General features: G+C 32.2%; 1 protein-coding gene across 1 annotated transcript in view; it reads left to right on the top strand.

Annotated features, from left to right (window-relative positions):
* Positions 1-337: 337 nt before the first annotated feature.
* Nup133 (nuclear pore complex protein Nup133) overlaps positions 338-16,702 on the top strand; it is a 148,454-nt gene continuing 132,089 nt past the window's right edge. Inside the window, exons 1-3 of the mRNA XM_035356050.2 lie at positions 338-619; positions 704-831; positions 911-1,020. Of these exons, the coding sequence (XP_035211941.2) occupies positions 450-619; positions 704-831; positions 911-1,020 (408 nt within the window). The 5' untranslated portion in view covers positions 338-449. The remainder of the gene's footprint in view (positions 620-703; positions 832-910; positions 1,021-16,702) is intronic.

Below are 16,702 nucleotides of genomic sequence, written 5' to 3'. Positions count from 1 at the left end.
CATGGTTAGGTGATATAAAACCTGATGATATGATATTTAAATCTTGAACAAAAATCATTAACTAACGGGAAAAAATTATGCAAATTTTCTATTGTTTTAAAATTCATAATCTTAAGGGCCAGAATAAATTCCTTTTTTTTAGTAGCGGTGAAAGGGAAAAATTAATATAATTATAAAATATTTGGTTATATTAATTTATAAGTGAAATAAAAAAGGTTTTAATCTATGTAATAAACCATTGTTTCATTAATTAATATTCATAGTTACAAATTTATCACATTGTTTCCTTTATTTTTTTTTTCTTTGCATATTTTTATAACTGTGACTGGATACTTTGAGAGCGAAATTTGTGTTTGCTTTCGAAATGCGGCATCATCTATAATTATAATTGAAATATGTAGTTTTTATTTTTCTTTGTTTATAATTTTATATTGTATTTTTTAAATTATATGGTATTTGTAACTATCAAGAAAACAAAGACCGGCTCAAACATAAGGAAATTAATTATTTCAGAAATGTATTCACCGTTCAGTAAGACACCGCTTTCTGGAGTAAAAATGCAAAGAGGAAGAAAGAGTAGTCCGTTTCTATCGCCATCTTTAAGATCATTAACTACAAGGTAATGTTGTAGATTTTTGCGCAAAAAAATTTTTCATGTTGCATTTTCTTATTGACTTATTATTATTTATTGCTTCTTTTCTAGTTTCTCAAAAAGTGTACTTGGTCAGAGTTTTAACGAATCTGTTTTCGGAAATCCACAAAATGCCTTAATAGAATGTTACGGCTGCCCTTTGCCGGTTCTTGTTACTGAAGCAATAACTGTTGCAGATAGTAAGTAACACATATCTTTGATTTTTAAGTTAAAGAATCTTATATGATTTTAATAATAAAATGCATTTCTGTTTTAAAGGAATAACAGACGTATCTGTGAAACTGGAACCTTTTGGATATGCCAGCTTGGTTTGTGGGCGTCAGCTGCTCATATGGAAGTACAAACAAGATGTTGGTGAAAAAAGTGTTGTAAGTTTGGTATTAAGATTAAAACTTAACAGGAACTTTGTGTTATATTTTGCCTTCAGACATGTTTATATCAATTCATTCCGTTTTGGCTCTAGTGTAGAATTAGATGCCCCTTCGATTAGCGACAAATTTTTAAAAAACATTTTGGCTATAAAACCTCATTTCTGGTTACCATGATAGTTTTAACTTTGTTTTATCTTCCTAATTTTTTTTTAAATGACAATAGATTGATGTGTACATAGACAAATTTAAGACAGTGTGCAATGCCTAGTTTGTGCAATTCTGAGATGTTTTTTTAAGTGAAAACAGATCGATTTGTACATGGACACAGAGTTTGTGCAATTCCTTGACTTCTTATTTTGGTTTTGTGTAGTGGACATCTTGAAATTGGGCCTTCCTGGCGCCGATCTTGGCATAAAAAAAGAATCGCGAAAACAAGGGGCACCCAATTGTAAACTTTTACCCCATTTTTTAAAACCTCCTTAATTTTTAGTATTATGTTATAGAGCTGAAGTAAACCACATGTATTCGTTATCCAGTAACGAGCACATCTTGACTTGAAGTACCGAATCGGTACTCACAAATTCATTTCGTTACTTGCATTTATTGTATGACAGTTTAATGTGATTACTGTTCGAATTTACAATACGAAAGAAACATGGCATTCTGGGACACTTTGGTCAGCGAATGAATGTGTGTCGCACACGTACACAATATGCACATATTTTTTGGTTGGTAATTTTGAATTTTTTTTAGTTCATTGCAAGTTTTGAAAAATTTGTGTACAAACTGTTCTTTACATTATGTGTCTTAGTTGAAATAATACTGTTCTGTGCTATTTTTGGAACTACTTTTATACACACCCTCAGTTGGTGACAAATTTCTTGCCAAACATCTTTGGCGAGAAAGTCCACGACGCCATATTACTATCTAAATTTTTTGTTTACATTTCAAACTTCAAGCCTAAAGTGTAAGTAAAAATGCGGTTTTTGCACTTGCAAAAACCATTTTAACGCACAATTTATGCGAAAAATCCAAAACAAAAAATTTTGATAGCAAAAACCTAAAGTTTCTAACCAAACATATTTGACAAGAATCCATGTACACAGCGATCTGTTTTTAACTTTAAAAAAAAAGTGTCAGAGAATTGCACAATCTGTGCAGCATAGGAATCTAGGAATTACGTACACCTCGCTAAAATAAACTAACATAACAATAAATTTCAAACTATACCATGTACATAGGGTTCCGTTTTAACTTAAACATAAGTGAATTGCTCAATCTAGGTATCGTGCACAGCCTCGGCATTGCGCACAAATCAACAAATAACTAAAATAAATTACAAACATTTAAAAAACAACAATAACAACAGAAATTCGCAGCAAAAACAATGAACATAACATTCTACAAAATAACAACAATAAAATAAAATGGACTTCCCATTGTGAATGCTTCTTCAAACAAAAGAAATATCAATTTCAAACATCAGCAAAACTCATCAATTTCCACTTTATCCTTCTACCGTATCTTCTGAGACACAGAGCATACAAAGTCCAGCATACATTTGTGAATAAAATCCGTGTGAACAAATGTCTTGTTAACAACTCCAACATCGTACCTTTTAATACTAAATTTGCCTTGCACACAGTTCAAAATATGCAGCTGAAATTTTGCCACCACATCTTTCATTGCAACATAAGCCATTTCAAAATGCCCACTCAACCAACCAACCACTCCATCAAAATAAAAGTTTCGACGTTAAAACATGCCATACAAATAACATTGCGCCAAAAACCAGTGCAAAACACACATCACCACATTTAGCAAAGCCATATATCTGACAGCGTATATAAGAGTAGTATCCTATTTTGTGTACATTAAAATTTATGATGCATATTATGTGTGTCTATGCAGTATAAACACATAATGTTTTAATGTATAATTTAGATGATTATTGATTTTATCCTTGATCATGCCATAGTGAGATTTTATTTATTTCAAATGTTTATAGACTGCATTTAGTTAAGTAATATAATTAAATTATATTTTTTTTCTTTGTATTGTTTACATTTAAACTTTTGTGGTATGAGAAGTTTTGGTAGGATCTTAAAAGCATCATGTCATGCTCTTGTTTTATGTTTATTCCTTTATTGTTTTTACTCTTTTGTACGAAGTAAAAAGGATGTACAGTCAAAAGTCCTTAATTCGGACACCCATAATCCGGACCTCAAAGCTACAAACTTTCTGCGCATGCGTCGCGTTCACGCATGCGCACAGGCGTTTACGAGAGCGCGTAAGACCCTTACGGCTGCGAATATGTTTGTGCGCATGCGCGTTTAATGTGTAACGGAGTTATACGCTAAGCTAAAGTTATCTAATTCAGTTAATGTTGCAGATTGCGTTGTTCCTTAATCTTCGAAATGGATCCGGCTTATTATTTTTTGCAGACTGTTAAAGCAATTTTATAAAAGTAAGCTTGAACTTTCGATTATGTCAAATAGAATTTCTGATATATATTTTCTACAAAGCGAAAGTATGTTTTGAAATCCGAAATCTGTTTATCAATTTCACGCTGCTCTGCGGCAGAGGAAGGGGGGCAGAAACGTCATTATTAGATTATGATAGATTAGAAAGATTATGTCAAATAGAATTTCCGATATATATTTACTAATATGTAATTTGTATCTACAAAGCAAAAGTATGTTTTGAAATCCGAAATCTGTTTATCAATTTCACGCGGCGGATTGGAAGTTGATCTGTCAGCACTATCCTTATCTTCAGGGCAGATGTTTTTATTTTATTTGGTTTATAATTCCGTACTAAGTGTAGTATTTCATTTCGATGTACTCCGTCTTCGATATGATTTAAATCAAGTTCCTCGTCATTATAATTCGCTTCTGATAGTGAAGAAAGTGACCCAGAGGTTATTGAAAACGAAAACATTTCGATTGACAAATTAGTCGGTATTCTCAACACAGCAATTATAGGACTTGAACAGCGGAACTTTGTAACTAAACAAGAAATTATGTCTGTTTAATAGAATTAAAGAGAAAGTATTATCACATGAAACGAAGCAACTTACATTGAAAGAAATGTTTAATAAAGTAAACAAATAAACATTAAGCTTTTTCTTTTTGTAAATTTTGATACCCTTTAGATCATAATTGTTCTTTATTTCATAAATTACGGTTTCATATTTTTAATTTTGTAATTTCTGCATGCCATCTTACCAGATTTAAACTGATGATCTATAATCCGGAATCGGCGAAGTCCCGACGAGTCCGGATTAACGACTCTTGACTGTATTTTAATCATGAAAAATTTTTGGTATCTTATTTAAATGGAAATATCCATTTTGATGTTTTCCGAATGATTAGACGATTTTTTTAGTGTAGTCGCTACATAAGGGTAGAATAAAATTGTTATCCAAAATGGATTCAAATGGTATTTTTCATGGCATCTATGCGTACAAGTCTATGTACATATATCTCGCATTACCTCAAGAACGATTGGCCGTTGAACATTGAAATTTTATATATGGGGCTGCTATAACATCTAACTGTACTCCTCTATTTTTTATTGCATTCGTTAAGTACCAATATGTAGATCCACCTAGCTTGAAAGTCCTTACCTGGTTTTTATTTTCATAGTCGTTGCTCGTAATCATGCACTTCTAATTACAGAAATGTTTTAAATGACGAAAATATTCATGTTTTGAGAATGTCAAATTTGACTGATCTTTGGACAGAGGCGTAGCTAGAGTTTTCAGCGCCCGGAGACAACTGAAGATTTTGCGCCTCCTTCTGTGTGCCAAGAATGGAAAACATTTCATTCTAAAATTTCTTAATTACAATTTGGGGCCCTCTCGATGCTACGATTGGGGACAGATGTCCCCCTTTGCCCTACCCTAGCTACGACACTGTCTTTGGAATATGGTAACATTTAGTTTGGCGACATTTTGGAGGCGATAAAGGTTATTACCTAGGACTTTGGTAATAATCTGAGAAGTACTCAGTTCCGATTACACATTATTTTGTGTAAGGGAAATGAGAGATCATGAGATATGTCATGTGACATTAATGGACGAATTACAGTTCTTTAATCGGAAAAAGGAGTAAAAATTTGGAAAAATATCTGTAGTATTATATTATTTTGTATTAAGCTTCATTGTGTGTTGTGTGAAATAGTGTTGATTAATTTTCGGATTGCATGGCGCTATGTAAAGTGAATTCTAAATTTTTAATGCATTTATCTGATAATAATAATAAGATGAGATTGTGTGAAAGGAAGGATATTACAGATAAGTTTGAATGGCGGTGCAAGAAATCTGGTGAAAATGGACATTTTGTGAAACGGAGTGTAAGGAAGAGTACATGATTTGCTGAAAGTAGTTTGAGTATGGATGAAATTTTATTAATTTGTTATTACTGGGTGAATAGACTGCCAGTTGACTACTGGATTTTGGATTTAGAAATTAGCAGTAGTACTGCAGCCAATTGGAGCTCTTTCTGTAGGGAAGTGTGTGTGCCACGTAATGAAGATTCTGAAGAAGATTAGGTAAGTTAGTATTTTTAATCATTTGAGGATATTATTTTTATGCATTGTTCTAAATGTAAGGAGTAAATAAATTAATATGGTATTATTGGAAAATTGTTATTAGCAAGGATTTAGTTTAAAGTAATTAGGATTGTAATCTAATTTTTATTAATTTAATGTATGTGCTTATTTATATTTTAAGTAGTGTTTTTTAATTTAATGATCGTGATTTTGTGAGTTATATGTTTGTAGTATTTTGGAATACGTTTGAGTAGTATATGTTGAGTATTTTCATGCATTTCGTGAAATTTTTCTAATTTATGAGAAAAAAGCAGTGTACACGGGTATAGTGAAGAGTGTGCGCAATGCCATTTTTGTGCAATTCTGGGATTTTTTTTAAGTAAAAATAAGTCGACGTGTACATGGTTTAGTGATATTTTAATTAAATGATAGTTATTTTGTGAATTTTATGTTTGTAGCAATTTGGTATACGTTTCAGTTGAAGTAAACGTGCATGGAAATAATTTAAATATTTGACACTAAGTATTTGTAACCATTCTTAATGTTTGCGGTAGAAATTCGTTGGTGACGTTTATAATATAATAGATAATTTAGAGGTAAAAGTTTTTGGATATTTTATTTATTTTATACGTGGAAATGTTCATACTTGGAAAGGGTATATACTTTTTCGCGATCAGGTAATTTCATATATGTGCTTTTTACCGAGTTTAAAGATTCAGAAAATTTTCCTGCATTTTCGTACAAATTTTTGTAATTTATGAGAAAAAAGCAGTGTAGATGGATAAAGTTAAGAGTGTGTGCAATGCCATTTTTGTGCAATTCTGGGATGTTTTTTTTAAGTAAAAATAAGTCGACGTGTAAATGGTTTATGTGTATGTGCTATTCTGAAAAACGCACAAGGAGTTTGCGATTGTGCACTTTTTCCCAATTTTGCAGTTAATATTTGTCATGATTAAGCAGTTTTGTTACATAAAATTTCTAGCATAAGTGTAATTCGGCTAGTAGATTGTTGGAACAAGTGTTGAGTAAATAAAAAGAAAAGAAACATGTCTTTACTTCGTGAAGACAAAATGGCGTCGGGAAAAAAAAAAAAAAAAAATAGAGGGTTGCTGTAGCAGAGTTGGTCGCCAAATTTTCGCCAAAAAATCGCCAAGTTACCATAATCCAAAGATCAACCTCAAATTTAAAAAAAAATAATTTTCAATTAATAATGAAATCTAATGTTTAATGCGGCTTCCAGGTTCCTATACTCATATTTGGGCAAGTTTTACATTCGTTATGAAAAAACAAATTTACAAAAAGTTTGGGTACTATTCAGTTTTGAGGGCTGTAAAAAATCGTCAAACTATTATTGATGTCAGTGCTGCCAAAAATATTTGCTGCAACAATAACGCTAGAAAGGAAGTATAATAGTAAATAACTATCTAAAGATTGATGTTTTAATTTAGGTGAAAGGTTAATTTCATATAATACTTTTTTATTATTATAATTTATATATAAAAGGCTAAACATGACTGAATGAAGCATAAGAGTTAAATAACTATTCAGATCATTATTATAATTTAGTATACAGTCAAAAGTTGTTAATTCGGACACCCATAATCCGGACCTCAAAGCTAACAACTTTCTGCGCATGCGCCGTGTTGACACATGAGCATAGGCGTTTACGCGTGCGCGTAAGATCTTTACGCGCATGCGCATATGCGTGTGCACAAGTGCAGAATACGTTTTCGTGTGCGCGTTTAATATACAGCGGGCGGTGGAAGCTAAAATTATATAATTATCTATTTCAGTTAATTTTGATGATTGCGTTGTTCCTTAATCTTCGAATTGGATGCGGCTTATTATTTTTTGTAGACTGTAAGAGCAATTTTATAAAAGTAAACTTGAACTTTCGATTATGTGAATTCCCGATTCTGGAGCTCCCAAAGGATCTACAAAACGAAAGTATGTCTCGATGTCCATCAAACAAAAAGTGGAATTGCTGCAAAAAATGGATAAAGACATGAAGAAGCTGACAGAGAGGTTAGTGAAAACGAAAAAATTTTGATTGACAAGTTAGTCGGTATTCTCGGCACAGCAATTACGGGACTTGTAACTGAACAAGAATTCACATCTGTTTATAGAATTAAAGAGAAAGTATTATCACATAAAACGAAACAACTTACATTGAAAGAAATGTTTAATAAAGTAAACAAATAAATATTAAGCTTCTTTTTTTGTAAATTTTGATACCCTTTAGATCATAATTGTTCTTTATTTCATAAATTACGGTTTCATATTTTTAATTTTAGAATTTGAGCATGCCATCTTACGAGATTTAAACTGATGATCTATAATCTGGAAAAATCGATAATCCGGAATCGCCGAAGTCCCGACGAGTCCGGATTAACGACTTTTGACTGTATAAAAATTGCTAAACATAACTGAATGGATGCCTGCATTGCTATTTCGCTACTGAGTTATCGCTAAAGCATAATGTCATCTCGTTGGTTGTTCAAACATAATTTTCTATAATGAATGATGCCTTTTCTCTGAAAACATTCTTGGTAAAGTGCAGAATCGCCCACTTATTTAGACACAATAACACTCCGAATAAATACTAATTCAGAAGTCAAACAACAAAAATCAGCGTTATACATACAAAAATTGTTTTTTCACAGGACTAGTTTCGATGGTTTTACCGAACCATCATCTTCAGCTGCAAAACCGCAAATGAACAAGATAGGAAATAATGATTAGATAAGATAAGAAAGCCTGGACAAGAATAAGCAAGTGGCGCCATCTGTTGGTGAAACCAGAACTAAAACATAATTTCTCTAAAAGCCGAAGGCAAATTTGGATTGGAATTAGGATCGTTAACTAGAACAGAAAGATTTTTATGAATGTGAAATGCCTCTAGAAAATCCAGTTCTCCAATGGAAGATGTTTTTTGAATAATTTTGGCAGCAGAAAAATTGAAAGTGTGATTTTCGGACCAACAATGTTGAGCAACAGAAGACTTCTGTGTTTCCTTTTTTCTAACATATGCCTCATGTTCTTTGACGCGAAATTTTAAGGCTCTCTTAGTTTGGCCAATGTAAATTAAACCACACTGGCAAGGAATCCTATAAATACCCCAGGAATTCATATCCGGAATGGGGTCCTTGAGTATAGAAGTTGGAATTTTATTGATGGGAGAATAAACAACCCGAAAGTTAAATTTCTGCAAAATATGTGCAACTTTATAGCTAATTGATGGAAAGAAGGGAATGACAACAGAATTTTTATAATCTCCTAACATAAGAGTGTGGCTTTCAGTGTGTTGAGATGAGAATTTTTTAACTGCTTGATTAATAATGTTGGGTGAAAAGCCCCTGTCAATAGCTATTGCTTTTAAATAATTTAGTTCTTCATCAAGGGCTAGTTTGGAGGAGCAAACTTGAAGAGCACGGAAAACATAGGAATAAGATGAAGCTAACTTTTGTTTAGTCGGATGACATGATTTAAAGTGTGGTGGAAGGCAAACCGATGAAGGTTTACGGTAAACTGTAGTACTGAAGTTGGATGTGTTACGTGTGACCAGAATGTCGAGAAACGGAAGAGAATTGCAAGTCTCAAGTTCAAAAGTGAACTGAATAGCAGGATCAATAGAATTCATTGTTGAAAGAACTTTATTTAAATCATCTTTATTACCTTCAAACAGGGTAAAAGTATCGTCTACGTAGCGGAACCATGCCGGGAAGTTTAAAGTTTCAAACAATTTTGATTCATAATAATGCATGTAGATATCAGCCAGGATGGGACTGAGGGGGCTTCCCATGGCTAATCCCTCAGTTTGTTTGTAATATTTATTTTGGAAAACAAAATGTGTTTGTTTCAAACAGAGTTGAGTGAGAGAAATTAGCTCCTCAATTTCAATGCAAGAGAAATGAAATTCGCGAAGTCTGGTTTCTAGACATCTTAATGCACCCTCCACTGGGACATTGGTGAATAATGATTTTACATCAAAAGAAACCATGAATAAATTACTAGGAGAAATGTTTTTAACCTTTTTTACAAACTCTATTGAATTTTTTATGGTGTAAATGTTATTGTCTAATAGAGTGGAAAATCTAGAAACTAAATATTTAGCTAAAGGATACCAGGCAGTACCTAAATTTGATACAATAGGGTGGAAAGGAATACCACTTTTATGAATTTTGGGAAGAGCATATAATCTGGCACAATTCGCAACAGATGGGATAAGCGAATGTTTTAAGTTGCTTGAAATGATTTGCGAAGATTTGATCGCAGTTTTTATTTTGGATAAGTCCGAAGGTGAAGGATCTTTAGGGATCGGATTATATGGTCCTTCGTTTAAGAGTTTAGTGACACCATCGATGTAAGTGTTCTTATCCATGACAACTATCTGGCCACCTTTGTCGGCCTTTGAAATGATAATATCCGGGTTAGAATGAATTTCGCGCATTGTAGCTCTTTCTCTCGCAGTTAGATTTGGTTTCAAAGTTTTATTATTGAATTTCACATTATGAGCGATAAGATGCCTAATCATTTCTTTCTGTGAATTGAAACTTTACTGAACTTGAAAACTTTTTCGATAGGAGCCAAAATCTTTGGAATCGAGGGTTTACAGGTTTGTGAGAAGTTAAAATTATATTTTAGAATTCTCTCTTGTTCTTCTGAAAGACTAACATTAGAAATATTAACTATTGGCTTGATGTTTACAATGGGAAGATTTTTTGAACTACTTGAATTGGAAGACTGTAAAAGAAGTTTTTCGAATTTAACTGCAAGGGTGTTTTTATGACGGTTAACTGCATTCTCCGTTCTAGACCAAGACATTTGTTCAAGGGCAGTGAATTTTGGATATGATTTAGCGAGTTCCAGATGAAGCTTATAGAGTTCATGTTCAATTTTGGACAATTGTTGATGTGTATCCCTTATCACGGACCGAAGTAAGGCAAGCTTGCAATTTAACAGAATTCTTGAAACACGACTCGAAGGTTTTTGATTAGATTTGATTTGAATAAAATTAGGGATCAATTTTTTACATTTACATTTAAGTAAAAAGTCAAAATGATTCATGAATTTTTGCCGTTTCAGGCGTAATTTAGTGAAACGATTAACGGATGAAGGCATGATAAACAATGCAGAAAATCAAATTAAATTAACAAAGCAATAATAAAGTACACACAAAACAGCAGAAAAATCCCTCACTGAAATAAATAGAAAACAAAAAGTTTGTAAGCAAAATGCATGAAATCAGACAAGCAAAGCACAATATCTAAATGTACAAAACATAAACATAACTTTTACTAACATAAACATAACTTTTACATAAAGTAACAAAACAATTTTTGTATGTATAACGCTGATTTTTGTTGTTTGACTTCTGAATTAGCCCACTTATTTGTTTGCCGCTTTTTACAAGGGTAAAAACAATTGGATTTTTGTTAATTTTCTTTTACTTTTTAAGTAACAATAGGTCAATGTGTACATAGATAAAGTCAAGGGTGTGTGCAGTGCCATTTTTGTGCAATTCTGGGATTTTTTTTTAAGTGAAAATAAGTTGATGTGTACATGGATATCGAGTATGTGCAATTCTTAAAAACGCGTCAAGCAGTGCGTGATTCTGCACTTTACCCACAATTCTATCGCGGACTTTTCGTAATGGGCAATTCCTAAATTGTTAAATCCGTAGAATATCAAAAAAAGGATTTAAAAATTAAACTAGTATTTCAATGGCGTCTTAAGAAATATAGAACTATATAAACTTACGCAATCTAAAATCAGCGCGTACGCTAGATTTGGCACGCTTTTAAATGGGCACATTTGCCAGATTTGGTGCTTTTGCGCATACATTTTTGCTGCAATTTTTTATACGGCCCTCAAAATGGAATAGTACCGAAGTTTGACTACTTCAGACAAAATTTGACCTGGGCATTTAATTTTAAAATTTTCAACTTTTGATTTCATTTTTAACTTACCTTGAGGGATCTGTTAATTAAATTAGAATAATTTGCAGGTATAAAGGACTTCTGTTATTTTAACTTAAAATTTTAATGCATTTTCATTATTTGTTTTACAGTGTAATCCATCTATAATGAATATGAAGAAAGTCGGCTGTTGAGCATTTATATGCAGGCTGCCGATGAGAAGACGAAATATAATCTTAGCCACATGCTGTATTTAGTAAAAGGTGGCTCACAACAAATTAAAAAAAAACCTAATAAAAGACACATGTAAAATTACGAACTCATCATTCCATGCTCCATGTCGAATACAATAGTTCAAGAAGCTCCTGTATCGTCAACAGCAGATACTGAACATACTAATCCTGTAATAGAATCTATATAGGACACTGTAATGTATTGCAGGAACTGTAACATAATCCTGTAATATATTACAGGAACATACTAATCCTGTAATAGAATCTATATCTCAAAAGAATTCAAAACAAACCACTCTGAGTACTTTTATTAAAAGTTCCATAAGTGTAGTATGGGGAAAAAATGAGTTTAATTTTTAAAATGATAGTCAAGGACCTACAGCATTTTTCTGTCCTTGAAGGCAAAGTTTTAAAGACCTCATTAATTATTTAGAACCCAGCTGCAAAGTACCTACAAAGTGCACATTGAGTAATACTTTCCTGGACTCTCAATACCTGGAAGCAAAAAAAAAAAAAAAAAAAAAAAAAAATTTAAAAGAAGAATTGCAGAGTACAAATTTTATATCAAATATCATCGATGGTTGGACTTCAGGAGCAATAACTTCATATCAGACCGTTACTGCCCATCATATCTTAAACTGGGAGCTGAAGTCTGCTCTGTAGAGCTATTTTGAGTGTGATGAGCGACACACAGCCCAATATATAAAAATGAATTACGTACCTTACTGTCCCCTTGGGACAATAAGATAAAATATTGTCTGTATAAGAGACAATACAACAAATAAGAAAGTGGCTGTAGGATTGACCAATTTTGAACATTTGCCTTGTGTCGAGCATACACTTAATTTAGTTGCGTATGTGGAACTTTCCGGCTCAGAGCTAGACTGTCTCAAAAAAAAAAAAAAAAAAAAAAAAGCAAAAACCGTTGTGAAGCATTTCCACAGAAACCCATTGGTTTAAAAAAAAAATTGAATGAAGTGCAAAAGCAGGTAAAGCCCTGTCCAAAAGCCACTGAAATTAAAAATGGACGCAGTGACTAGTTGGAACATCATCTTGGATATGTTGGCAAAAAATTGTATCCTTCAGGAGCCTCTAGAAGTTGCCCTTGAACACCTACACAAACCTTCTGAAAATCTCTTAGAAAGTGACTGGTAGGTTCTTCTAGATATAATTAAAATTTCAAAGCCATTTAAGCAGCTAACTGAAGAAATGCCATTTCAAAACAAGGTTTCTGTTTCAATGGTCTTAGCTGCCACTGAAAAGATAATTAAAATGTTTGACAATTTACATATAAGTATTATATTACAGAAATAGGAAAAACCTCTATCCATCAAAATAACAACAATCTCCAAATCTAGATTAAAAAATTGTTATAGTTCCCCCCAGTATTATCTAAAACAGCGCTGCTAAACCAGCAGTTTAAGAAACTGGCATTTAGATTTGCACATGATTCTAGTTTTGTGTGTATTTAAAGTGTGCTCAAAACCAAGCATAAAAATATCTTAATAAGCAGCAGACAGTAGAGCCAAACAAATCTATGCTAGCAATATTCACTGACAAGAACTCAATTGGGATTTTCGAAGTCGGGCCAAATACTAAGTGAAGGCCATTGCCCATTCAATCAAAAGAATGAAAACGTTTTAATTTTAAATATGAACCAAAGATTTCTTCACTAAAAATAATGTTAATTTTTTTTTTTTTTTTCAAATGCTTAATTTAATTATTTTCCCAAGTTTTTAAAAATGTTTAAGGTTGTTTCATAGATTTTTAAAAATAATTATTGTTTTTCTTAATGTCTATAAATAATTTTCTTAATGCTGCCATATGTTATTTAAAATAAACCTATTGTTATGACTGACCCAAACAAATATAATAGAGTATATACTTTTATATATCATATTATAATCACTATTATTTATTTACAAATAACCAACATAAATATATCTGAATATAAATAACAAGAGGAGAATAGATTTGAATAGACAAGATGAGAATTCACCAAACATGTAAATCTCTAATTCAGCCTACTTTTGTTCTTACGTATGCTGTATCTTCTATTTTCTTTAATATATTGTTCAGCCTAATTTCAAAAGGTCTTATGATCAAGTGGAAAAGTAACTAAACATTGGTAGTTCGATTCGAGTTTCTAATCCCAGAGATACCCCAGCTCTTTCTTTTTTTGTACTTATTTACTGTGTAAAAATGTATCGTAAAAATTTCAGTTCATGAAGTAAAAATACTTTTTAAATTTATTCTTTAAAAATATTGCAAAAATTTTCACCTTAGCTTATCTTTTTACAAATCCCTCTAATAAGGAAAGAAATTAACTTTGTTTCGGTGATTGATACCTTGGTGCAAATTATATGTAATTTTTTCCAAAAGCGTAGATTTTATATGGATATCAATAAATTAAGGATTATTTCTCCATCTAATTTTCTTAATATGTTTATTCCAGAATTTTCTTTTCACACTGTAGCGCTTTATGAGTTTCTATAACCATTCAATTTCTCAAGGTATGGCAACTTTGCATACCTTCTCACAAGTACTTATGTTTTTAACAACTGTATTTTAATTCCTGTTGACTATCAGTACATTATTCACTTATTTCACAAGTGCAAGTATTTATTTTATATGCAAATCTACGTAAAATAGCAATAAAACTTCAGTTATGTGGATCTTCTGATCGATTGCTTGTTTTAGATGGAATGAAATTAAGCTTAATGTTACTGTTAATTAACTTGTTATTAATTTACTTATACGTTTCTAGTTAATTATATTTTCAGATATTTCCAAGTATATTACGCAGACTTTTGAATTCCAATTTTTAGTTTTTGGTTAAAAAAATAAGCTTTTATTTATTGAGAGGCTCGATTGATTACATTTATTTGCAGTACTGTTTATCTAATTATTTTCTTCTAGATAAATATTAGAGAAAACTTCTTAGCATAATTTAAATTTGCAATTTATACGTCAGTGTTCCAAACTCGCAGTAATGTTGTTAGAATAGATTTCATGCTAAGTTTTTTTTCTAATTTAACTGTTAATTTCTGCAAACATTTACATGATTACTTTAATTTAAAAAAATTCTGGCACACCCTAATACAGAATAATCTTTTGCACGTCAGAGAACTATATTAAATTTTTCAGTCTAGTTCAGACATCATGACTATTAAGACACAATAACACGCCGAATAAATACTGATTCAGAAGTCAAACAACAAAAATCAGCGTTAATTCACAAAATTTTCACAGGACTAGTTTCGATGGTTTTACCGAACCATCATCTTCAGCTGCAAAACCGCAAATGAACAAGATAGGAAATAATGTTTAGATAAGATAAGAAAGCCTGGACAAGAATAAGCAAGTGGCGCCATCTGTTGGCGAAACCAGAACTAAAACATAATTTCTCTAAAAGCCGAAGGCAAATTTGGATTGGAATTAGGATCGTTAACTAGAACAGAAAGATTTTTATGAATGTGAAATGCCTCTAGAAAATCCAGTTCTCCAATGGAAGATGTTTTTTGAATAATTTTGGCAGCAGAAAAATTGAAAGTGTGATTTTCGGACCAACAATGTTGAGCAACAGAAGACTTCTGTGTTTCCTTTTTTCTAACATATGCCTCATGTTCTTTGACGCGAAATTTTAAGGCTCTCTTAGTTTGGCCAATGTAAATTAAACCGCACTGGCAAGGAATCCTATAAATACCCCAGGAATTCATATCCGGAATGGGGTCCTTGAGTATAGAAGTTGGAATTTTATTGATGGGAGAGTAAACAACCCGAAAGTTAAATTTCTGCAAAATATGTGCAACTTTATAGCTAATTGATGGAAAGAAGGGAATGACAACAGAATTTTTATAATCTCCTAAAATAAGAGTGTGGCTTTTAGTGTGTTGAGATGAGAATTTTTTAACTGCTTGATTAATAATGTTGGGTGAAAAGCCCCTGTCAATAGCTGTTGCTTTTAAATAATTTAGTTCTTCATCAAGGGCTAGTTTGGAGGAGCAAACTTGAAGAGCACGGAAAACATAGGAATAAAATGAAGCTAACTTTTGTTTAGTCGGATGACATGATTTAAAGTGTGGTGGAAGGCAAACCGATGAAGGTTTACGGTAAACTGTAGTACTGAACTTGGATGTGTTACCTGTGACCAGAATGTCGAGAAACGGAAGAGAATTGCAAGTCTCAAGTTCAAAAGTGAACTGAATAGCAGGATCAATAGAATTCATTGTTGAAAGAACTCTATTTAAATCATCTTTATTACCTTCAAACAGGGTAAAAGTATCGTCTACGTAGCGGAACCATGCCGGGAAGTTTAAAGTTTCAAACAATTTTGATTCATAATAATGCATGTAGATATCAGCCAGGATGGGACTGAGGGGGCTTCCCATGGCTAATCCCTCAGTTTGCTTGTAATATTTATTTTGGAAAACAAAATGTGTTTGTTTCAAACAGAGTTGAGTGAGAGAAATTAGCTCATCAATTTCGATGCAAGAGAAATGAAATTCGCGAAGTCTGGTTTCTAGACATCTTAATGCACCCTCCACTGGGACATTGGTGAATAATGATTTTACATCAAAAGAAACCATGAGTAAATTACGAGGAGAAATGTTTTTAACCTTTTTTACAAACTCTATTGAATTTTTTATGGTGTAAATGTTATTGTCTAATAGAGTGGAAAATCTAGAAACTAAATATTTAGCTAATGGATACGAGGCAGTACCTAAATTTGATACAATAGGGCGGAAAGGAATACCACTTTTATGAATTTTGGGAAGAGCATATAATCTGGCACAATTCGCAACAGATGGGATAAGCGAATGTTTTAAGTTGCTTGAAATGATTTGCGAAGATTTGATCGCAGTTTTTATTTTGGATAAGTCCGAAGGTGAAGGATCTTTAGGGATCGGATTATATGGTCCTTCGTTTAAGAGTTTAGTGACACCATCGATGTAAGTGTTCTTATCCATGACG

Source organism: Stegodyphus dumicola, chromosome 3 (genome assembly GCF_044657685.1).
Source record: "Stegodyphus dumicola isolate Sdum_Otavi_A_Nest chromosome 3, ASM4465768v1".
Taxonomy (NCBI): Eukaryota; Metazoa; Arthropoda; class Arachnida; order Araneae; family Eresidae; genus Stegodyphus; species Stegodyphus dumicola.
This window is presented reverse-complemented; position numbering and strand designations above follow the sequence as displayed.